The sequence below is a fragment of the Sapajus apella genome, unplaced genomic scaffold (assembly GCF_009761245.1).
Source record: "Sapajus apella isolate SASKATOON/1434 unplaced genomic scaffold, GSC_monkey_1.0 scaffold54, whole genome shotgun sequence".
Taxonomy (NCBI): Eukaryota; Metazoa; Chordata; class Mammalia; order Primates; family Cebidae; genus Sapajus; species Sapajus apella.
In genome coordinates, this window is record NW_022436994.1 from 4,390,073 (window position 1) to 4,415,595 (window position 25,523).

At 46.6% G+C, this 25,523-nt stretch overlaps 1 protein-coding gene and 1 pseudogene across 6 annotated transcripts in view; both read left to right on the top strand.

Moving 5' to 3' along the window:
* The window catches only part of COBL (cordon-bleu WH2 repeat protein), a 288,288-nt gene that overhangs the window by 253,318 nt on the left and 9,447 nt on the right, over positions 1 to 25,523 (top strand). For all 6 annotated transcript variants that reach the window (XM_032244191.1, XM_032244196.1, XM_032244192.1 and 3 more), the window contains 5 exons: positions 6,189 to 6,498; positions 19,420 to 19,514; positions 20,893 to 22,772; positions 23,859 to 23,978; positions 25,146 to 25,409. In XM_032244191.1, the coding sequence (XP_032100082.1) occupies positions 6,189 to 6,498; positions 19,420 to 19,514; positions 20,893 to 22,772; positions 23,859 to 23,978; positions 25,146 to 25,409 (2,669 nt within the window). The remainder of the gene's footprint in view (positions 1 to 6,188; positions 6,499 to 19,419; positions 19,515 to 20,892; positions 22,773 to 23,858; positions 23,979 to 25,145; positions 25,410 to 25,523) is intronic.
* LOC116527312 lies at positions 1,646 to 3,070 on the top strand (annotated as a pseudogene).

Sequence of the window (25,523 nt, forward strand, 5' to 3'; positions counted from 1 at the left end):
GGATTACAGGCATGCACCACCATGCCCGTAATCCCAGCTACTCAGGAGGCTGAGGCAGGAGAATTGCCTGAACCCAGGAGGCGGAGGTTGCGGTGAGCCGAGATCGCGCCATTGCACTCCAGCCTGGGTAACAAGAGTGAAACTCCGTCTCAAAAAAAAAAAAAAAAAAAAAAAAATGTTTTAAAAAAAAAAAAATTTTTATGACAGAGTAATTGATTTTTGACATATATTAGAAGAAAAGTTTTTAAAACCTAATGGAATGATGTAAACATAACAAAAGTCCCTTAATTTACCTTCATATATGACAAACTTTGCCTAGTGCCTATATCTATAAGATGAAAAATATGACTTGAATTTATGTCAAACCCTGCCTCATGCTAGCAATAAGTAATCCAGTCATTTTTAAGGAATTAATTGAAAAAGCCTCACTCATTTATGAAACGCATTTCCAAATGATATTTTACCTTTTTGCTTACCAAATGTCAAAGTTTCTAGAACATTTATGTAGTTTGGGTTGGCCGTTTTCTATTAATTAGCACAAGTGTAACAGTTTAAAGAAATTCAATACAACTGCCTTATGGTGAGGGGAAATAAAAATTACACTTTAACTTATATACATCTTTTATACAAAGACACTTGATTGATTTAAAAAAATCTCAAGTATAAAGTACATTTAATTAGGATGAGATTCTGTGAGGTAGTGAAATAGAAATTAAGTTCAAGGAAGAAGAGACGTGCCCTAAAGCTCTGCCTGTTAAAGGAAGAACTCGATTCCTTGTTTTTAAGTGGAGGAGGCTGGGCATGAAAATACTACGATATTCCTATTTCTTTATTTATACTTTTAAAATGGCAAAACATTTATTTGTAAGGTATTAATATTTACAACACAATTAAAACGTACCTCTGTTGTAACCAACAGAACTTGTGATGGAAATTTTTAGGTCAACGAAAAATGGAAAGAGGTGCATGATGTTCAAAATTATTTGGGCGATATGCAAAAAAAATATTCATTCATTCATTCATTCATTTTTGAGATGGAGTCGTGCTCTGTGGCCCAGGCTGGAGTGCAATGGTGCGATAGCTCACTGCAGCCTCCGCCTCCCAGGTTCAAGCGATTCTCTGCCTCAGCCTCACAAGTAGCTGGGATTACAGGTGTGCACCACCACACCCGGCTAATTTTTATATTTTTAGTAGAGATGGGGTTTCACCATGTTGGCCAGGCTGATTGCAAACCCCTCACCTCAAATGATCCACCCACCTCGGCCTCCCAAAGTGCTGGGATTACAGGCGTGAGCCACCGCACCTGCCCCCCAAAAATTGTTGAAATGCTTTATGTCAGTTTGTATCACTAGATTAGAGTGATTATTTTTCCCTTTCTTCCAAGCGCCTAGAGTGTAGAGAACAAAGCACAGGTTGAGATGAAGTGCCACATTGCTTGTTGGCTGTGAGTGGGCTGTGGAAACCACAGGCAACAGTGTGGGCTAGTGAGGTAGCTTTTCTTTCTTTGAAACATTTTCTCTGGGCCATGTAAATTTGGTCAAACTGGCTCTTGAGAAATCTCCTTTCTTAATGAACCATAAAAAAAAAACATATTATCATAGGACACGATATCTTTAATTTGCATTTAATAAAACAATAAAAATGAATCCATTCCAAAATCATTTGGAAGATATTTATATTTAGTGATGGGATTTTCTTTGGTGACTCTGTAAAAGAAAAACTAGTACCAAGCTGAGAATATTGCGTTCAGCATGAGGAACTAGTAGCCCTAAGTTAGCATTTTCTTCTTTACACTTGAGCTGGAGAATTTACCAAAGCTCATTCAGAGATATGTAATGACATCTGAACCATGGATTATATAACTTGGGTGGAGGACAATAGAAGGGTTAATATCCCTTACTTAGGCTCCGTGGCTATTCATTTAGAAGAGAATTAAATCATGAATTTATATTAGGCTTCTGCTAAAGACAAAGTAAGTGTGTTTTTTCACATTTGCAAAAAATCCTACAGTAATAACTTTTTAGTTCAAAAAGGTTGTTCATGCCTTAAGAGAATAGCAAAGTTCTTCCTCTTCCAGGGACGTCGTGTGCAGGCACTCAGAATGGCCCAACATTTGACATACCGACGTAGGCTTTCCCACAATAACGCCTCTAACAAAACTAGGCTCTCCCAGAACGCTGGTAATAGAATTGTTTACCTTTATACCAAGAAGGTTGGGAAAACACCAAAATCAGCATGTGGTGTGTGCCCAGGCAGGCGTCGAGGGGTTTGTGCTGTAAGACCTAAAGTTCTTATGAGATTGTCCAAAACAAAGAAACATGTCAGCAGGGTCTCTGGTGGTTCCATGTGTGCTAAATGTGTTCGTGACACGATCAAGCGTGCTTTCCTTGTCGAGGAGCAGAAAATCGTTGTGGAAGTGTTGAAGGCGCAAGCACAGAGTCAGAAAGCTAAATAGAAAATGAAAGTCTTTTGAGTAATAAAAATGAAAAGACTTGCTGAAAAAAAAAAACGAATAGCAAAGTTGCCAGTGCATTAATTAACTCAAAAATAATGACTTACCCTCTCAGGGAAGACAGAAGATAGCAGAAAGGACAAAGCCAATGTTGTATTCCTTTTAAAGATTCCTAATTAGTCTCCGGTCAATTGTAAAAATGAGTGTTTACATTCTGTATTTTGATTCGGCGTTTCAAAGACTGCTAACAGTTCTACCCTAGAAGGGATTTTAGAGCTCGTCAGAACCAATTGCTTATTTTACAGAAAGGGGAAAGGGGATTGTTCACAGAGTTCAATTTCGGCCCTTAATTCAGCCCTCCTCCTGCTGCCCCTGGGTTTCAGGCTGGAAGCCCCTCAGGGGCTGGAGCGTGGGTGGGAAATGGGACAGACACAGGATCTGGAGGACAGGACCTGGGCCCCCAACCTCAGCACAGCCCAAGCAGCTTCACGTTTTCCTTTTATATTCTGAGTTTCCGTTTAGAACGGATGAAGGAAGAATCTCCTGCACCATTATCTCATTCAGAAATTGTCAAAACATGTTACAGTTCATGGGGTTAATCATCGGAACCAGCCGAAGAAAAAAAGAGACGTTGTGGGGGGCGGGGCAGGGTGAGTGAGATGGGCTTGTCTGATTGCAAAGAAAAGATGCCCAGGACAGAGCAGACCTCAGAAAGGGGTGATCAGAAATCTCCTGAAACCCACGTCAACCCAGGTTGGGGCTTCACAGGAATATCTGCCCTTCTCTTCAGATCTGTGCTCTCTCTGACAGCCCACCAGGAAGCTTCTCCTGAAGGTTCCCCACGCAGCCTCCATCACCCTCCTCAGTGCCTTTGCAGGTGCTCCCCCTTGGCCACCTGCCCCACCCTCTACTCCTAGCAGGTGCCGGCATCACTCTGGGGGCCTGCTCCGTCTTTCCTGGCCAGGTCCCACCCCTTTTGCAGAAGGCCTTGCACTCATGTTCCCTCTCCTCCCAGCATTTAGACAGGTGCATTTTCAATCGCTGTGTGACTCTTCTCCCTAGATGCAGATAAACCTCCTGAGAGCAGAGCCCCCTACCTGCTTCTGCACCAATGGCATGAATGGTGTCGCAGGGCTGTGGCCAGGCCACATGGGCCATGGGAAGATTATCCATATGGAGAGCGGGAGGGCTGGCCTGGGCAAAAGGGGAGCTCTGGTCATAGCACTCGAATTAGTCATTTTGTAAATGGTTTAACACGTGTGTGCACCAAATATGTGACCTCTCACTCCATGTTGATTTAAGGCTTTGCAGGTGGCTTAATTTAGACGACAGGCTTTCAACCTTTTTTTTTCTTGACTCAAAATTTCTGAGAAATATGTATATATGAGTCGACAAGCATTCCTGATCTTATAACTGGCTTAGAGAAGGGCTGGAGGCAGGGCTGGAGTCCCTCGGCCCCGCAATGTGTTCTGTGCCTCTAGAGGGTGTTTGCCAGGTGCTCCAAGGGCCCCTCCAAGGGTCTGGAAGCAGAGGGCTGGAGAGGGCACATTTGTTAAGGTCACTTCACACTTGAGTGATCATTCCTGGAGTGGGAAAAGGGTAAGCCAGGCTAAACCAGCATTTGTGTGGCCCTACTGTGTGCCATCACCTTGCTGAGTCCAGCCTGTCACACTGTGCTTATGGGAGCACACCAAGAGTTGGTGTGACCATACAGCATCATCATTCTTTGTGTACATGTCTGTCCCTTCAGAAGCTGTGAGTGCCAGAGAGCCCACATGCTTGGATTGGAAATCTGTGTCCCCAGGCCTAGTCACAGGGCCCTTCGCATCCAGGCACCCACTTAACAGCAGGGACCTCGTGGGCAGGAGCATTACCTTCCTCTGCCGGGGTGTGAACCCGAGCAGCAGCAGGGACCTCGTGGGCAGCAGCATTACCAGGGTGTGAACCCGGGCAGCAGCAGGGACCTCGTGGGCAGCAGCATTACCAGGGTGTGAACCCAGGCAGCAGCAGGGACCTCGTGGGCAGCAGCATTACCAGGGTGTGAACCCAGCCAGCAGCAGGGACCTTGTGGGCAGCAGCATTACCAGGGTGTGAACCCGGGCAGCAGCAGGGACCTCGTGGGCAGCAGCATTACCTTCCTCTGCCAGGGCGTGAACCCAGGTCTCTGGACCTGAGAGCTTTGCTCTTGTCGTGCTTTTTGTATACAACAGAGACAGAAAAAAAGTGCTGGCTTTATTGTTCAGTGACGGCAGCAAAAGGGAAGGTAAGAGAGGAGTGATGGGAGCAGGGAGCCACTGTGACGTTTCTTCTCAGTATTTGCCCTTGAATTAAGAGTCTGGCCACAAAAGCTGGGCAGAGAACTGGAAGAGAGAGGTTGCGGCAGACCAGCATCACTGCATTCAGCATATCCCCTCGTGTGTTTGTGCTGCTCTGAACCGTTCTTCTTTTTCGTTCTGTTCTTTACCGGGGAGCTTTTTTGTGAAAAAAATGTATATTCTCTTAAACTTTGGTTCTTTCATTTGTTTTTTTGTTTGGAATCTCAAACCAACACCTGATGGATTTTCTTTTGGTGGTGTCGATGATGAGTTGTTAGTCCCCTGTCCAGTTAAAATGTTGGTGATGTTGAGTGCAATTGTGACGTCACTTCACTCCCAGTGCGTGATTTTGTGGAGTGAGCACTCCCAGGGGAGTTTTAAATCACCCTGGGCATCCAGTGACTATTTAGGGGAAAAATGACTTTAAAACAAAATACACTGGGACTGCAACAAAACACAGTCCTTGTTTCCTGGACTGTCCTAAATAGTGCTGAGATCATATGTCCTGAAGTGTCTGAAGTTTAAAATCTATTTCTATTAAAAAACAATTACAACTCTAGCATACATCCAGGCTAGAGTTGTGTGCTTTTGTCTTTCAAATTTCATCTCTATGCATAGAGGGTTCGGTGATTTTAGAGAATCTCAACGCTCAGTAAGAGAAGAATAATGACCTCCCCCTACTTATACTTAATGTATTGTATGTACAAATAGCTAGGTAGTTGTGCACAATGGCCGTGGTGCTGCCCATCGTTAGTGTTAACGCTTGACAGAACTTGGTGTGGAGAGCAAGTTGCAGCTCTGTGCATCTCACCAAAGGGCTGCGGCAAATCACATTTAGTGCTTAGGAGCCAGTTCACCTCAACCACAGAAACTGGCCTCACATGTAAAAATGCAAGGGGAGCCAAAAGCTGGGGAGTAGGGCCAAGAGTCTTCTAGGCCAGATTTCAAATGTGAAATATGCATCAGATGTTTCCAAACTGATATTATTTATGTCTGCTTACTTATAGTTCCAAAAACTCTAATTGTTCTTAATGTTTTTCTAAAGATCTCACGTTACACGAGTTCCATGAAACAAGAGATCAGACTTTTGTTTTCAAAAAAACAATTGCATTCACCATGATGTTAGTTTGAATTTTTAAAAGTGCTTGTCCGCAGCCATAGAGAAGAGACCAATGTAAAAGGCTAATTAATCAAATTCTGATTTTTGAGGGAAGATTTTGTTCTCAATCTTGCACAAATGATTCCCTCTGAGTTAAAATGTGTCAGGGGTATTCAGCAGTATTTAAATGAGGGTCTTCCTTTATTTTGAGCACCCCAAATCCCAAATGTCAGAGGGGGCCGACAAATTGATGTCACACTTGTTAGGCAGTGTGGACGCCGGGGTGGATTGGGCTGACCTGTCCTTGCCATGTCTTGTCCAGTAAGCCTGCCCCTGGGGTCTGGCGGCCACTGCAGCCCGGATGGAGCCCCGCAGGTGCTGTCAGAGGCGGAGGAGACTGTGTCGGTTGGCAGCTGTTTCGCGTCAGAGGACACGACCGAGGACTCAGGAGTGATGAGTTCCCCCTCAGACATCGTCTCTCTAGACTCGCAGCAGGACAGCATGAAATCCAAAGACAAGTGGGCCACAGACCAGGAGGACTGCAGTGACCAGGACCTTGCTGGAACCCCGGACCTGGGTCCCCAGAAGAGCCCCTTGTGGGAAAAGAATGGCTCTGAGAACGCACAGCTGAGGTGAGTCATGGGAAGGACGGGTGGGTACGGAAATCACAGCCACATCTGTGTCTCTAAGGAGGGTCTTTTGTCACGGGATCCAGCACGTGCTATTGCAGCCTGCTCTGTACCAGGGGCCCCCACGCTGATTCATGGCGGCTGCTCTCAGTCCTGTCTCTGTGCAACTGTACATCCGCAGTAACTTACACAGACTGTGCAAGAGCTCTGTGCATCCGTGCACCCGTGGGAACTTACACAGACTGTGCAAGAGCTCTGTGCGTCCGTGCACCCGTGGGAACTTACACAGACTGTGCAAGAGCTCTGTGCGTCCGTGCATCCGCGGGAACTTACACAGACTGTGCAAGAGCTCTGTGTGTCTGTGCATCTATAGGAACTTACACAGACTGTGCAAAAGCTCTGTGCGTCCGTGCATCCGCGGGAACTTACACAGACTGTGCAAGAGCTCTGTGCATCCGTGCATCCGCGGGAACTTACACAGACTGTGCAAGAGCTCTGTGCGTCCATGCATCCGCGGGAACTTACACAGACTGTGCAAGAGCTCTGTGCGTCCGTGCATCTGCGTGAACTTACACAGACTGTGCAAGAGCTCTGTGCGTCCGTGCACCCGCGGGAACTTACACAGACTGTGCAAGAGTGGCCTGTTTGCTTTGGCACCGTAGTATATGTTTCTCCTCAACATCATGTTAGTAATATTGATCCATGATGGTATCTGTGTTGTTCGTTCATTTATTTACCCATTTTCTTAATAATGAACACAGATTGTTCTAGTTTTTCAGGGCCAGAAAACAATGAGCAAGAAACATGTATCTCTATTTACATGTAGAGACTTTTCTAGAAGGGAAAACTGACAGGAAAGAGACTCATCTTCAGCTTTGTGGAATACCTGAAATGCATGTACAGTTGGCTGGCCCCCCGGTGTCTGTGAGGTCTCCTTGTCGCACACCGATGCCAGTAATTAAGATCAGTAGGCGTTTTGAGCTTTGCCAGCATGTAGGCGTCAGATGGCATCTCATGTAGCTTTCATTTACAGTTCTCTGATTTGGAAGGATGAGCATCTTGTCATATATTCATTAGCAATTTGCGTTTTATATTGTATTAATTGCCTTTTCATAGCCTTTGCCCCTTTTTAAAAAGTTGTTATGTTTGTCCTAACATGCTGGCTCATGCCCATAATCCCAACATTTTGGGAGGCTGAAATAGGAGGATCGCTTGAGCCCAGGAGTTGAAGACCAGCATGGACAATATAGTGAAATCTTGTCTCTACAAAAAATTTAAAAATTAGCTGAGCATGGTAGTACATGCCTGTAGTCCCAGCTACTCTGGAGGCTCAGATGGGAGGATCGGTTGAGCCCAGGAGGTGGAGGTTGCAGTGAGTTGAGATTCTACCACTGCAGTCCAGCCTGGACAATAGAGCAAGACTCTGTCTCAAAAAAAAAAATTGAATTAAATTAAAAATTGTTGTTTACCTTTTTCGATTATTAAATTCTCCTTTGTCAGTTATTTGCACATGGAGTGTCTCTAAGTCTGTGGCTTGAATTTAACTATGTTTTCTTTTCTTGTACAATGATTGTCTTTACATTTTAATATTATTTTATTTTTCCTTTTTCTCTCGGATGTGTATAATCTTTGCCTATTTAAGAAATCCTTCCTGTACCCTAAAAGACTAAAGATAGTCTGAATTTCTTGTAAAACTTTTAGTGTTGCTTTCTCACATTTGGGCCCTTCTGTACCTGGGTTTATTTTTGGTTGTGATGTGAAGAAGGATCTATTTTTCCCCACTGATTCCTGTCCCCACCGTGGGCAGACAGTGCCCATGTCATGTTGTTCCGTTCCAGCGCTCTTTCTGTAGCACGAGTGTATTTGTCCATCTCTGTACCAACAACACACTGTCAGGATTCCTTTCTGTATTCTTATACAGAAAGGTATGTTGAGTCTCTTCAGCCCGCCAATGTTTTTCATCTTTTAGGTAACTTTAAGAACTCATCAAATAAATATTATGGAAATGTTAATAGAAGTAAGGTAAAATGGGCCTGGTGCAGTGGCTCAAGCCTATAATCCCAGCACTTTGGGAGGCTCTGATGGATGTATCACCTGAGGTCAGGAGTTCAAGACCAGCCTGGTCAACATGGCGAAACCCCGTCTCTACTAAAAACACAAAAAATTAGCTGGGTATGGTGGTGCTTGCCTGTAGTCCCAGCTACTCGGAGGCTAAGGCAGGAGAATCGCTTGAAGCTGTGAACAGAGGTTGCAGTGAGCTGAGATCATACCACTGCGCTCCCGCCTGGGTGACAGACACTCCATCTCAAAAATAACAATAATAATAATAAGATAAAATGATTTAATGAAATAGTTTATAAGCCAGTCACTAAAATGAATAAATGCTTTCATAATATATTTTTCAGGTTTTGTTCCAAGCCTATTTATATGAACACACAAATCCGTATCTGGTTAGTGTCATTGTCTTATCAATAATAATTTATATTTCTTTATACCTAACAGTTTGTCATGAACACTTCCCCATGTTGTTATACACACTCCCTAATAACTTTAAAGTATAGCTCTTCAATTCTAAGGATGACTCCAAGACCAAGTTTATATTTCATCAGAAAAGAAATTCGAAGGCAGCATTTGGGCCCTTCCTACCTACCCCACACAGGATTTTTGCTGAGGTTAGCCTGTGTTGTTTATATCTGTGAGAATAGAGGAAAATTATGGCATTTTTTCCTTTTAGTCATTTAACATAAAGAAAAACCGCTTTCTTCAGTAATCCCCAAGCCTGCTCTGCCGTTTGCATGGGGATGGCACAGGTTTGCGTTCCACATCTGAAACTAATCAGACATGGGTAACTCTGCACCCCGAGGGATGCTGCCCATAGGACTCATTGTTTGCTTTGCTGGTACTGACCCTTGATGTCAAATCTTACTGATTTCTATCCAAATAATGTGGGCTAATGTTGACTATGGCCACAGCCAGGATAATCATTGAGTCTTTGGAACCCGATGCTTTATGCAAACAGGGAACATGGCATGTTTTTCTGCCCTCATCTCTGGGGTGCCACTGAATTTGAGAGTGCTGTGGTCGGGAAGGAGGGAGTTTGGGAACCTGATAGACCTACAGTGGAATCTCACCACCGCTACCTGGCTGTTTGGCCTTTAAGAGTCCACCTAATTTTGCCAGGCCTTACCTTTTGATCATACACAGTGCAGATATGCCACCTGTCTATCAGATGAGCCTGTGAAAAGCCCAGCACAGATGACACCATGCATGTTGCATGTATAACAAGTAGGACCCATTGTCAGAACCAATGCTCTTCATTTAGGAAATGGGGACCCCATGAATTGCCTTGGACAATCATTTTTCTTCACTGGGTTGTGGTCAGCTCATCAGTCAGATGAAGATGAAGGTGATCTCTGAGTCACTCAGCCCTGTCTGTGATGCTGGGTTATTTGCCCAAGAGTTGGAATTGACTCTGTTCTTGCATGGAATGATGAAAAAAAAAATAGTTTTTTTTTTTTTGGAGGGTAGGGGGGTTTCATAGAATGAATATAGCTTTTTGGGTACCGTTTTGAGGTTTTTTTTCTTTTTATGGGAATTAGCTCAACTGACAAATTAGACATATTCGGGGATTTCAGCATGGTATATCACATTTTTTCCCCAAATACATTATTTCCAATAAATTTCAGGATTACTCAAAAGCAGCTCCTTCAGTGCAATGTAGGAGTTGCAAACATGGATGCCTTAGGGGCCAGGCAGTGTAGAAAACACATGCTTTCTCTAAAGAGAGCAGCCCTACTTCCTTTGTCCACCTGTCACCCTGTGGGTTATAAACCCAGTGTGGCCAGTTTTTGAAGAGAAGCCAGAAATCTAGATTTGTATGTGAAGTCTCCCAGATTGTAAATATTGTTGACAGATTCAAGTACTCAGGGTGAAACGGAACACACATGCAAGCTGGGTGTGGCCTGTTCCCAGACATACACCCTCCTGAGGACTGAAGGGTGCATCGGTTTTTCCACTTCTGTTTGGGAGAAAACAAGATTGTTTTGCTTGCCTATTTGCTAACTTTGGAATATAGTTGCAGCTACTCAGGTATTTCCTGTGCTGTATGGCTTGAAAAATATCAATTCACACATAAATTTGGGAATGTAGAGAGAATCTGCCTTTTTTCACGAAAATAGTGTGTTTCGGGGACAGGCTCTGCATTCACATCTGCTGTGAGCCCTGTCGAATGCTTAGGCGGCACGGGGGTGGTAAAGGCAGCACTGGAGTCAGACGGGCTGTGGGGGCTGCCCAGGCAGCAGAACGCAGGTGTGGCCTGATGGAGCACGCAGTGGGGTGGTCTTGATCCCTGTAGTGAGGACCCATGCCTGGGGCCTGACTCAAAGTCAACTGGTGTGAACTGATGAGGGCGCAGAACCCACCACTGGTCACAGGAGTGTGGCCTTGACCTTGGCCACCTGCACAGAAGAACCCTATCAGAACTAAACGGCATCCATGTTCAGACTCCAGTGATCAAGAGAAACAAGAGTAAAGAGGAGGCTTTCTGACAGGCAGTGTGAGCAAAGGCCTGACAGAGCGTCCCCAGTTGGCACCATGAGTTCCTCGTTCATTGTGCCCCTGAAACGCGTACCCAACACCACCTTGCTCAAGTGGAGGCCGCTCAAAGAGGGCATGACCACTGTTCCTGGTGCCCTGTGTCTGGTCCCTGAGTCCAGCCTCCTGGCCCTATCCTGGATGACCCCCATGCCTGCTTTCCACACCTCATCCTGAGCTGCCCATTTGTGCCCCCAGAACCCATGTTCATCTTATGTGGCAAACGATGAAGAGAAGATGCAGGACCTGGCTGTGACATGAGCCCTCTCTATTCCTTCTGAATGCCAGGCCTTAGGGGCTCAGGCAAAGCGGAAGTCACCCTCTGGCTGGCCAGCTGGCAAGGCCAGGCCTCTAGACTGGGCGTGGAGATGGATAGGTTGTGAAGCTGTCCCCGACAGTCCCAGACACCTTGGAAGTGTCTGCTGAAAGTCTCTGCTATAGTGCCAGTCACCAGGAAAATGAGGATTGCTCATGGTTTGCAACTTGGCCAAGGTGGTATCTTTATTGCCACCCCTCTGTTACTTGGGTTTTCACTAAACACTGCTTGGAAACAGCCTTAAGACCCTTTATCACCTGGGAAGACCCACACGTGTAAGGTCCACATCGCTATGTTCTAGTTTTCTTAGCTATTCCTCCTTTCTCTGCACCCTGCAAAAGTCAAAGTCATCTAGACTCCTTTGGCTAGGCTTGCCTGGGTTCACACATCAACAAGCTGGAGGCGAATGCCATTTCCTCAGGAGCTCTGCCCCCTGTCCAAGGAGAGAGCCACGTTGAGCTGACCGCAGCTAAAAACCGTCCTAGCCAAGTGGCATCTTCACTGCTTGGGTTTTGTGTTTAGAGGCTTGACTGGCCTTGCGCTGTTGCAGCTTCTGCTGCATATGTGGCAGCATCAGTGGGTTCCATTCAGTGTCCTTGGAGCCAAGGCGTTCAACTGAAGAGTCTCAAGAATAAATAGCATGCTTCTAAGAAGAGCAAGTGTGAATGCTTGGTAATAACTGGAACGTGTTACATGTGCTGCTGCAACTTGAAAAGGATGTGTTTTTCATCAAGTCGTTTGATCATATCCAGTTGTAATCCTTCACTGCAAAATAAATCTCAATTGAAACTTGACCTTGTAAAGGGAACATCAGACTCCCAGAGTCTTCCCCTCACCATAGTACAGCCAGTAAAGAAACTCCTGAGGAAGAACTCAGCCCAAGAGCTGAACAGGAATAACAGAAATGTGCATGTGGTGGTCGCATTTCATTCTGGGGACACCTGGGCATGGCCCTCAGGGAAGATCCCGTGTGCCTCACACACAGCTCTGCCCTGAACTGCGTGGACTCAGAGAGCCCTTCCAACAGGCATCTGTCCCTTGCATATGACCCCCGCCAATGTTCCTAATACTTAAAGAGCCACTTCACATGAAGATTGAAGAGTTCACGTTTAGATTGCTTAGGAAGGAACTGCCTGTGGCTGGCAGTGGTGTGCCCAGTAACTTTGCCTCACGGTTCAATTTCCTGGTCAGTAAAATCAAGATAGGCACTACCTTCCCCTTACAATAGTGCCCGGTACATTGCTAGCCTTCAACAAATGGTAGCTGGTGTTATTGTTGCTGATATTGTTATGTACAACTGACTGAGGAAGGGGAGAAATTTGATTTGTTAGGTAATCTTTGTAAGCTGTACCTAACTCTGATCATCTTCCTCTTTATAATGTGTTTGAAAAGAGATAGACACATATATGTGTGTGCATGCATATATGTGCATGTATGTGTATATATGTACGTGTATATATATGTATGTGTATATATGTATGCGTATGTGTGTGTGTATATGTGTGTGTCTGTACATATATATGAGAGACAGAGAGAGAGAGATGAATGGGTAAGAAGAGGAGACTATTACCTCCTCCTACCTGTAGGGAAGGAACCGTGAAACTAACACTGATTATAAACTTTTGAATCCTGAAAGCAGCCTTGCTATAATCAGGCAATTTATGTAACTGTGTATAATTATTGCGAAAATCAGAGTTCTAGGGTTCCTTTTGGGAACATCAGTTACGCAGGAATGTTGTGAGGAATAAATGAAAGAGATTGAATAAGTGAAGTCATGTGCAGAGCCACCAAAGGTAGAGAGCAGAGCTTCTCCAGTTGAAGGGAGCCTCCCTGGAGTACCGGGTGCCCCGTTTCAGCCTGGCAGCCCATACATTCCTTCCCAGCCCCCACTTGTCAGTGCATGCTGGGTTGATGGCCGCAGAAGTGCTTTGTGAGGAGCTGTGCCGTCACCTGCAGGCTTGTGGCTATGAGGAGCCTATGGGACTGAAGGCCCATAACGAGAGGTGCAGAGGGACCCCGATCACACCAGCCAACCTCTGAAACCTGGTAACTGTAGAAACTTTGTGACCACAGGAGCATTTAGAAACATTTAGCACCACCTAGAACCCTGAAACTTCATTGTTAACTGAAAGGTGATTATGCAGCTCATGATTATATAAGAGTGCATAGATTATGTACAAATACTATGCCTTTTTTTTTTTTTTTTTTTTTGAGACAGAGTCTTGCTCTGTCACCCAGGCTATAGGACAGTGGTGCGATCTCAGCTCACTGCAACCACCACCTCCCAGGTTCAAGTGATTCTCCTGCCTCAGCCTCTATAGTAGCTAGAATTAATAGGTGCACGCCACACCACGCCCGGCTAAGTTTTGTATTTTTAGTAGAGATGGGGTTTCACCATGTTGGCCAGGCTGGTCTCGAACTCCTGACCTCAAGTGATCTGCCCGCCTTGGCTTCCCAAAGTGCTGGGATTACCAGCTTGAGCCACTGCACCCGGCTACTATGCCATTTTATACAAAGGACTTGAGCATCGGCAGATTTTGTTGTCTGTGGGAGATGCTAGAACCAATGCCCCTTTCCTCAGATACAGAGAGAGGATTGCATAAGGACTTTGTGACTGCAGGATCATTTAGAAGCATTTTCTACATCCCAGACCCCTTCTAGAACCCTGAAACTTTGTGACTGCATTTACAAAGGAGTGTTTAAAACACATGTGAGACCTTGGAGAGCAGCAATGTCCAGCATGTGTGTGGTGGCTGAGCGCTTGCTGAGTGTCTGGTCCAAATTGACACGTGCTGCAAGTGCAAAATATGCATCAAATCTGGTGCGGAAAGAAAGCACTTTGTATTAACTACAGGCAGAAAGCACTGGGGTATTTTATTAAAATTAATTCTACCTATTTCTTTATACTTTCTTAACATCACTGTAAGAAGATTTTATATTATATACGTGGCTCATGTTGTATTGGGCACCATTGTTCCAGGACTCTGAAGCTTTGCTAATACAGGAACAATTACAATGGAGAGGTTAAGCACATATGACTGTCGTCAACTGTGTATTTTCCCAGGCTTCTTGCCTTTAGTTTATCAAGTAATGGTTTTGAAATCACAGGAGTTGATTTGGTTGTCATTAACAAATTGGGTTGCTACCTAAAAGAAATGTCTGTCTCCTCTCAGACTTGTTTTTTGTTTTTGTTTTTTTTTTCCATTAATTCTGCCATTGTACTAAATTGCTTAGCAGAAGGAAATTGCAAGTAGAGATGGGGTTTCACCATGTTGGCCAGGCTGGTCTCGAACTCCTGACCTCAAGTGATCTGCCCGCCTTGGCTTCCCAAAGTGCTGGGATTACCAGCTTGAGCCACTGCACCCGGCTACTATGCCATTTTATACAAAGGACTTGAGCATCGGCAGATTTGCCGGCACCATTGTGAAATTGCTAGAAGGAAACTCTTCTAGCCTCGTCAAAAAAAAAAAAAAAAGTGACTTCATGTGCTATGAATCCATCTTGTACATTTCAGATTGGTCCAATTCAGCCCTTTCTGCCTCATAGCAAGTGAAAACAGCAAATCAAAAAGCGCTTTTGGCTCCTCGCACTAACTGGATGTGACTGCCCCTAGTTCTCGTTTTTGCTGGAGGCTGGGTGTGAATGCAGAGGTTCAGCAAGCCCTGCACACACCCACTGGGTGGGTCGCTCACCCTGCCACTCTCTGAGCACCCCAAGAGGCTGGGCCCAAGGACGCAGGTCCACTTCTTGGTTTGAGACTTGCTGGTGCTGAGCTGTGACCCTCATGTTGCATGCCGCAGTAGCCTAAACATTCACGTTCCCTGCAGAGTCCCCAGCTCCATGTGAGAAAATAACTCTGCAATACTTATTCAACACATGCAGCCTGATAGCAAAATGTCTGCCCCATGTTTGCATTTTATTTTCTTGGTCTTAAGCCAGAACAAACTGTCAATAAGGAACATGTCTAAAGATTGGGGTATATGTTGGGTGGGGAAGGAAGCCCGGGAGAAAAACATCTGGGTAGGTTTACTTTAAGCTAACAGAGGCTGATGTTTCTTGCTGACTGGTAACTCTTCAGGCACACATACCTAAGGCTCCCCTGCTAAGCCCACAGGGAGCTCTCCTCCAATCCCAGTGACTAAGGGCATAAATCTGGTGATTTTACCCAAGAGAGAGGAATGTTTATAATCCATTAGTAACCCTTTGGAGAGAAGAAGATAGGAGTTAGGAAGGAAGGAAAATACCGCTCACTCTCCCTCCTCCTTTCTTACACTGGAAAGTAAAATTGATACATTGCCATTGGCTCTGGCTTTTGCTGAGATGCCAGGAGTTTGGCAGCTTCAGGAGAAACACCAAGCAAGGTCCTGGGCTGCCTGGTGGCCAGACCTTACCACGGTGCACACAGGCTGGGAGCTCTTAGCTTGTGTCCACTCTTTCTTTCAGGGCAAGCAGGTCCCCGAGGAGCCAGCCCCACACTGAAGTGTCAGGAGCGAAACTAGAGCAGAGGTGGGATGCAGAGGTACCAGCAGAGCCTGGAACCAAATGGCAGCATCCAGGGCAACCCTGCAGTGTCGAGTGAAGCCAATGGCAGGAGGGAGCTGGACAGGAAAGAACACAGGGATGAAGGACTAGGATTGATCACAGGGTCCCCGGACTCTAGAAAGGCAGCTGTAACTGGTGGGTAGGGGTGAAACCAGCTGAGAAGCAACCCCAAGTGCCTGGAGCTGGCCTCCTGCAGTTCTGTAGGGCAGTGAGCCGGGAGCCTGGGAGAAGGAACGTGTCGAAGGGCTGAGACTGTTCAGACTTTGTGCAGCCTGTTACAGTTTCAGGCTGACAGCCACACACTAAGATCGCTAAGGGCTCAGTAACAAAATAAAGTGCATACTGCGTGCAGAGTAAGAAAAATACAAACTCCTTTGCAGGAAAGAATCCTTGTTCACTAAAGTACAAAAATATCCTTTTGAATTTTGCTGGCTAAAAATTTGCTCTATCACTCAAGCCGCTTTGAACTCCAACAAGTACAGTTCTAAAGAAAAAGGGTAACATAGTCACCCTAATTCATCCTTTTCAATAAGTCACTCTGGTTGGTTTCTTGTCTAGAATTGTCACCCCACTTCTCCAAAGGTACTTGCTATTTTTATATTATCACAATGTTTCCATATATGTGTGTGCTGATTTCTTCATATAACATGCTAGCATAAGCATGGATCTGTGTTTCTACGTCAACTTTATGATCATATTTACTGACTTTGATGCACTTTGAAATTTACATGTAATAACTTAGGAAACTACCTACTTCTGGACATTTTAGAATTCTTACATGAACCCAGTGAACATTGTTGTGTTTGTATTTTTCCTTCTGTTGGGTTATTTCCTTAAGGCAGATTATTAAAAGAGAGATTAATGGGCCAAAGTTCTTACAGAGATAAAGTGATTTTTGTTTGTGTGTTTCTTGATGCCTGTTTCCACACTGCTTCCCAGTTAAAACCTGTAGCATCAAGTGTGGGTGTCTCAGATTCATTGCGTCTTCATCAGCTTGGGGCGAGATTTTTGGGGGATTTTGGTGGTGGTGGTGGTAGGGGGGTTTTTGTTTGTTTATTTGTTCTGCTATTTTGCAAAATGGTAGAGTCAGTGGTGTTTTTATCTTGTTTGTTTTTTAAAATTCTTCTTGCTATCATTCTGTTCCATGTCTCATAGTGACGTGATTAAGCATACTTTAAAATAAAGGCAAATGCTTTGAAGTAAAAGTATTGGCTGGGCTTTAAGCATCCTAAACTAAGAGCAAGCATTTAAAAAGTTTTCCAACTTTCCAAGTTTTAAATCTGTTTCCATTTCAGACTGCTCTTTTATATAGCAGTTTCCATTTTTCTCTGTCATAGCTTTTATTAAAAATTTAAATGTATTTAAACCATCACATTTCATGCAAGAGAAAAGCACAGCTTTAGTAAAGTGCGTTCACATAATTAAAGTCCATGGCAAAAGCAACAGGGAAGACAGTCATGCACCTCTTGTGGTCCTTATTAATGGGTCCACATGCACACACATCTCCCTTTGTGTAGCTTGTCAGAGGACATTAGCTGAAACTAATCTGGAAGCCACTTCCTGGCTCCCAAATGGACATAGTCACCAAGTAAGAAAGACTCATTTATCAGAATAAAAACTTTGCTACGTGAGGATTGTACAAAGCTTATTTCATGCATCATTATCTGGGCCTGATTAGCAATGATGGAAATTGGTCCTTAATTTTTAACAATCAGCGGAAAACAGACCTCCAGCTTCCACTGAAGATAGACAATTGCCATAGACATGTCTCTGTGTTTTCTGCACAATAGGAAAATAGAGGCAAGAGCCCTTGCAAAGACAGTTTTTAAATTGTTTTGGCAGCAGTTGTCTCACAGATGCCATTGTCCCTGTGACGTAAATAATGCCAGACCCGGCTCTCTGAGCAGGCCAGCTGACATCTTCCTGGCTGTGCCATGCCACGGGGGCCACGTTCTGTGTTGTGGCCCCCAGATGCCGCTGGTCCTTCCTGGGCTTTGGGATAGGCAGGCCTGGTTCTGGGTGCCAGTGTGAACTGGGCAGCTCTGTAGTCTCTCTGTACATGGTTTCGTCTCTCTACAACAGTGACAGCAACACTACCTACGTGAAAAACTGCTTGTGAGGGTTATAATAAGATAATTGGTGCAAGGCATGCAGGCAGGCCTCACGCTGCTGGGAGCTTCCTCCTGTTGAGCCTGAGAGGAGGCCCTTGAGAAGGGGCTTGCGGGGTCAAGGGTGGAGCAGTTATTCCTTTTACTGTTGCTGTGAGGATTTTTGGCCATCCTCATTGTCTTTATGTCCCAGTTCAAGATCCCAGGGAGTTCAGCTCTGCAAGTGGCGTTATCTGGTCCCTATCACCCACCCAGGGCAGGAATTAAGCCCAAGTAAACGTAGACTCTGTAAAAGTCTTGATATTAGAGCAGTGAAATGTCTCCATTTCTGAGTCTGGTAGGGTGGGCCACTGCTAGGGTGGGCACAGATGGAGGCTGAGGTTATAAAGTTGGTGGGACTTCTGGGAACACTCCCCCGTGCAGCCCCACACAACCCTCCCCATGGGCTCCTCACAGCAAGAGGATCCTGCGCCAGAGGTATGCAGCCTCTATCACTGCGACCTCGAAGGACACTGCCCTCCAATCCCCAAGTGCCGAGGAACAGCCAGGCTGTGCAGTGTGGAGGGGAGATGGACCAGCCCCCAGCCATGTGCACATGCTTGGCCTCCAGATGGCTTCAATCCTTCTTGCCAGGTGCAGGGGACTGCTGTAGTGCAATGCAGAGATGCAAGCAAATCCTGGAGCACATGAACCTGTCTTTTGTTCCGTGGAATTAAAACTTTGACTTCAGTCTGCAGAGCGAATAAAACTGTGTGTGGTTTGGTTACTGTAACACTTTGGGGCCACACACACCATACATCACATGCACACCACATACAAAACATTTCCTCTACACATGCACACACCCTACGCATCCCCCACACACGTGTACACACATGAGGGACACACACCATATATCACATACAAACCACATACAGGACACATACTTCACACATGCACATACCTTACATGCATCCCACACACATGCACACACATGGGGGACACACACCATATATCACATGCACACCACATACAAGACACATACTTTACACATGCACGTACCCTACATGCATCCCACACACACATGCACACACATGGGGGACACACACCATATATCACGTGCAAACCACATACAAGACACATACTTCACACATGCACAATACCCTACATGCATCCCACACACATGCACACACATGGGGGACACACACACCCATGAACATACAATCTGTGTCTCGGTAATTCCGAGGACAGCAGTAGTACAGTGAGTGTGTGACTGCCTGAATTTGAGTATGAGCTGTTCTATCCTCAGATATTCCTGGAAAGGAGTACATTAAATCAATCGTAAGAGAAATTGAGTGTTCCCCCCTCCTCTTTGGTCTTCCCTAGAACTGAAAAAGCTGCCACAGCCTCAAATGATGAAGACCTGTTAATTACTGGACAGTTCCATGAAACCCTTGCAAAACTTGATGAGGACCTGGAAGGTAAGAGCCACCTGATTGCTGCTTTGATGTTATGCTGCGTCAAAGTGGGTGCCCACAGTAACTTCCTCTGAGCATACTTTGATATATCTGTGTGAGGAAACAGCCTTCAGAAGGAATTCCAGGTCAGTTTGGTGAAAGCCTGGATGTGAAGCACACGGTTTCTGGTAGACTGCTTTTTATCTGGGCTGCCAAGCAGTACCTGGAAACATCCGGCAGCTGCCTACAGTGTGCTCTGAATGCTACTAATTTTGTCCATTAAAAAGTTTGCCACACATGTTTAAGAATAAAAAGGGTAGCAAAAAAGAAACAAATTTCCTCATGAAGACTTCCCTTAATTTGCTAATATATGTCATATCTTTTAATGAGATATCCTCAGCCTTTTGACCACAGTGAAGCCGTTTTTAATGGAGCATCTCATGGCATTGATATTATGTTGATTTATTTTGGGGAAATAACACTGCAAGGCCAAAGCAGGTGGCAAGTAATTGCAGTAAACAACTAGGGAACCTTTCAGACAAAGGAGTTGTGTTATCTTCTCCAATGCACATGTGGAAAATAAACTAAAAATTAGGTATTTATCACGCCTTAAAACAAAAAGAGAGAAAGAAGAGAACAGACTGCAGAACTGACTAGTAGTTTTGTCTGACTCACTTTTCAGTTTTCTGTCCTGAGAATGTGTAGTTGACAGTGCTAAAAATCTGAATCAGCCGTAGTATGTCCCGCAGGTTCTCACCCCATGACCAGTATCGTGCTTGGAAGAGCCACGATAATTCTGAGATACTCGAGGCTGAGGTATCTGCTTCCTTGAGAAGTTAAAGCTGGCCAGGTGCGGTGGCTCACGCCTGTAATCCCAGCACTTTGGGAGGCTGAGGCGGGCGAATCACAAGGTCAAGAGATCGAGACCATCCTGGCCAACATGGTGAAACCCCATCTCTATAAAAAAAAAAAAAAAAAAAAAGAAGAAGAAGAAGAAGTTAAAGCTAGAGCCAGTGGTCCTCTAGATTTTGTTGTGCTTCTGGCAGACATGAGAAACATGGAGGTCAAAACCCACAACTCACTTTCATGTTCCTGTGTTGAGACAGGTTTTCCAGAGGCTTGGATCTAGAATCAGTTTTTTAAGTGAAGAGTGTTGGCAGCGTATTGTAACTGAATACCTTGCCTTGAAGCATCATGGGTCTGCAAACAGCTGTGTTGAGTAACAAAAGCTGAGATTCTCGCCCCGGGCATATTATGTAGATGACAAACCCAAATAACATTTTCAAACCTATGTACATAATGTACTCAAAAGTAACCCCAGGGAAATCGAAGTTGTGGCTGCAATTACACTAAGTAATTGGCAAGGGAAACATCTGTGATTTGTGTTTGTCCCTCTTTGCAGAAATGGAAGACAGCTATGAAACAGACACCAGCTCCCTCACCAGCTCCATCCATGGTGCATCCAACCACTGCCCACAGGATGCCGCGATTCCTCACGGAGACACGGATGCAATCCCAGTAACATTCATAGGGGAAGTTTCAGATGATCCTGTGGATTTGGGGTTGTTTTCCAACAGAAACAACAATGCTGGGTCTTTTGATTCAGAAGGTGTTTCCAGCAGGAGAGCCTCCCTGACGCCACTTCAGGCTGAGCACAGCCAGCCCCATGGAAAGGCGAGGGAAGTGGTACCTGCCCTGCACCCCACTTCCCGTGACATTGGAAAAGGAATCCGTGTGGCCTTATCCAACATTCATAAAGATGGGGATCTAATGGAAACGGCGCCTAGGGTGACTTCTTTTGCTTCAAATCTTCACACAGACACCCTAAATGCAAAAGTGAAAGACAAGGCGTATGGCTGTGCTGATGGGGAGAGCACTCAGGCCACGAAGAGAGAGAATTCCCAACCAGTGAATGAAAAGGAGGGCAACTGTAAAAACGCTGCCTTGGCACCAACATCATGGCACCAGCAAGGCCAAAACCCGGGGAGAAGCTATGGACTTAAGCACGGCCTCACAACATATAAAATTATTCCTCCAAAGTCAGAAATGCGATGTTATGACAGAGACGTGTCCCTCTCCACTGGCGCCATTAAGATTGATGAGCTGGGGAACCTGGTGAGTCCCCATGCCACCGCCATCAGGATCATTTCCCTGTCTTCATCTGTGCCTGAAGCAGAATCTCAGCCCATTGGGAAAGTCAAAGAGTTCTGGAGGTCCAACTCTACGGAAAAACACCTGGGCCAGCCCTCGGAGAGCTCTGCCAGGGGACCCCCCTCCACCCCTGTGCCCACCCAGATGCAGCCTTCAGAGAGCAGAATCCAAGCAGACCCCAAGCCAATATCGCTCCAGCAGCAGTCTACCCTCCACGAGGGCCGGAACCCCCTAGAGGAGAGGAGAAGCCAGCTGCCCACTGTGGGCATGGGTCATGTGAAGGTGCCAGCAGCTCACACCGCAGAAGTCACATTTCTCAAGCCTCAGAGAAGAACGTCCAGCCAGTATGTGGCCTCTGCCATTGCCAAGCGCATAGGACCCCCGAAAGTCCACGCCGATGTGGTGAGGCCACACGGTCATGCTGAGAAGGGTTATGCGGGCACCGTGCCAGTGCTGGCTGCACCGCCTGTCACTGTGAAAGATGACAGGACCTCCAGCCCACACTCAGAGACACAAGGATGGAAGGATGGTGCCCAGCGGCCCTGTGTCACCCTTCCCGACAACCACAGGGAAGACTCAGCAGTGGGAGCCCCTCCTAGTGGAGAGGTCAGTGACCCACACAGGAAGTTGCCTACTCAGGACGGTCATGCTGCTGTCCACAGAAGCTCCTGTTTCTCACTGGTTCAGTCTTCCCAGAGGGACCGTGTTTCTGTGGGACAGAGCTGTGGTTTCAGTGGAAAGCAAAGCACAAGTAAGCAGGAGGCCAGCTCAGCATCTGAGCCCAGACACGCACCTGACGGTACAGACCTGCCCCCTCCATGCATGTTGGATGCCCAGGCCTGCAGCAGGGAGCTGCCCAATGGCTCCATGTGTGCCCCAGGCTGCGGTGAGCCTTCCCACCCTCCAGGAGGGTCTGGCACAGAAAGCCGCATTCTCCTAGAAAGAGAGGAAAAGCCCAGTGTGATCTCTACAGATGGAAATGAAACAGACAGTATTTGGCCACCCACCATTTTTGGGCCAAAGAAAAAATTCAAACCTGTTGTCCAGAGACCAGTCCCCAAAGACACATCCCTGCACTCTGCCCTGATGGAAGCCATCCACTCCGCTGGAGGGAAGGACAGTCTCCGCAAGGTGAGGATGGCAGCCTCCAGCAGGCCACAGGAGCGTCCTGGGCAGGCCTTCCACACCTGCCTGCTTCAGTGCGCAGGGCTCAGAGTCTCAGCATGGAGCAGAGGGGTGAGGCAGGTTGAGGATAACAGTGAGGAATACCACATAGGTTCCATTTTAACTAGAATTCCCATCGTACTCCTCCAGATATTTGTACTCAACTACTAAAGGGCCAAAATGCATGGGTGTGAGGATAATCACACTGGCTTCTGGCCCCTGGCTGCCCTCTGGGAAAGGTGACAGCTAGTAATGTCCATCCACAGGGCCAGAGGAGTAGAGAGGCCGGGGCAGGACCATGTGTATGATCATCCTTGAACAATGGAACGGGGGAGAAAATTCAAATGCACATGGGTCACTTCTTTCCCATATGCATTTGCAGCAGCAGCGAACTGTCATTCTTCAGTAATGCAGGAGTAATTTTAGGACAGGCCTTGCCCATTGCCTAGGCACTTAACATGCCACAAGTATTATCTCATTTAAATGCTACACCAACGCTGATAATGAGGGGATATTTTTTCCATTGTGCAGATGAGGAAACTGAGGCACAATGAGGCCAAGGGGCCTGGTCCAAGGTCAGGCACTAGCTAGTGAGGGCTCTGGATTCTCTTCTGGGTCTGCAAGATGTAAACACACACATCTGCTCCGGAACGCTGGGATGAACAGCAGGAATGGTCTGCCATTAACAGGCAGTTGTTTGAAACTACCCCAGTTGTGCAGTCTTTGATTCTTCTGTCTGCCTTCTCATAGGCAGGGGTGTCCAATTGACCCTGTATGCTTCAGCTGACATGAGTGTCTTTTTTCTTTTTTCTTTTTTTTTTTGAGACGGAGTCCTGCTCTATGGCCCAGGCTGGAGTGCAGTAGCACATTCTTGGCTCACTGCAACCTCCACCTCCCAGTTCAAATGATTCTCCTGCCTCAGCCTCCCGAGTAGTTAGGATTACAGGCATGAGCCACCGCACCTGGCCCATGAGTGGGTTTTCTTATGAGCTGCCTTACACTTTGCATTTCTCCATGTTCTCAGTGAAATATGTGACATTGTAAATATTCTAGACAGCAGAACACACTACGGAGGGCAGGCCTGTGAAACTGTCCTACATGGAGGCAGAGGGCGAGCGATCTGCACTGCTGGCGGCCATCCGTGGGCACAGCGGCACCTGCGGCCTGAGGAAGGTAAGAGGTGAAGGGCCTTCCATTGGGGCCAGGAGCTTAAACCCAATCACCCCTTCTCCCCATGGACCTGGAGCTGCAGAAGCTTCTGTTCTTTCTAGTGGATGGGAACCACCCGTCTTCAGAGTGGCGAACCCAGCCTGCCTGGGACACTGGAGTGGACACGCTGCTCCAGGGTTTTGGGGCAGCCCCTGCCAAGGAACAGTGAGAGCTTCCAGAGACTCTCTCAGCCTTTGCTGAAGCACAGTTCCTTCCTGTGCCTAGAACTGAGCACTTTTCCAAATTCACCTGGACACCTAGCATGGTATCCAGGCTTCCCTAACCGGACAGCCAGATTGAAGCCACCGCGCACCTAGAAAAATGTTGTTTCATGAATAGCGCGCTGGTTTTCGCACAACCTCTGGGGCCAGTATGTACTTGAGTTTGGGGCAGAATGGTCTCATCTTAGTTTCCATGCACAGCAATTGAGAAACAACGTGACTCGTACATTACTTATTAGGTTCTGAGTACATATCTTGTCCCCAATAATGGGTCAGATGTACGTGTCCAGCTTCTACTTCTATTCTTATACGCCAAGAAAAGTCATGAGGTCGGAGAGTTCTCAGTAAGGCAGGACTGCCAACTTCTGGTCTCTGGGATCAGTGGCTTGGCTGCCAACAGAGCGTGGGGGCAGATGTCTCAGCCACGGAGAAGACAGACTTCCTGGGCTTATTGCAAAAGAACTGTCTCAGGTCCAAAGTTAAGATAACCAGCCATGTGCTGCCCTCTCAGAAAGAACCTTTGGGGACAGTGTCACCGCTTTAGTCTGTTTGGGCTGCTGTACCAGAATCCAACAGACTGGGTGGCTTATAAACGGAATTTTATCGCTCACGGTTCTAGAAGCTCAAAGTCTAAGATCAAGGCCCCGGCAGATTCAGTATCTCATGAGGGCCCACGTTCTGGTTCATAGACGGCACCTTTCTGCATCCTCACATGGTAGTAGGGGTGAGAGAGCTCCCTGGAGCCTTTTTTTGTAAGAGCACTAATCCCATTCATGAGGGCTCCGCCTCATGACCTAGCCACCACCCCCAATTCTCATCTCCACATGCCACCACTTGGGCGCTGGGATTTCACACCTGAATTTTGGGAGATGTTCACTCGATAGTAGTCATTTCATATTCTCATTGCCAGGTGTCATCCTCTGCCTCTGAAGAGCTCCGGAGCTTCAGAGATGCCGCACTCTGTGCACAGGGCTTGGAAAGTCCTCCGCCGGAAGACTTTGGCCTTCCGCCGCCACCAGCCTTGCCCCCACCACCGCCTCCACCCTCCCAGGGCCTCTGCACACCAGCAACGGCCTCCAGGTTCAGCACGGGCACCCTTGGCAACAGCGCAGACGCAAGGCAAGCCTTGATGGATGCCATCCGCTCCGGCACAGGGGCTGCAAGACTGAGAAAGGTGATGGCAACTGTGCACATGCATTTCTGTGGGGCCAGAGGGGTGGTGGGGCAGTGCAGATCCAGGGACACGCCTGCCTGTGGGCAGGAGCCGTGGGATGGGTCAGATGCAAGT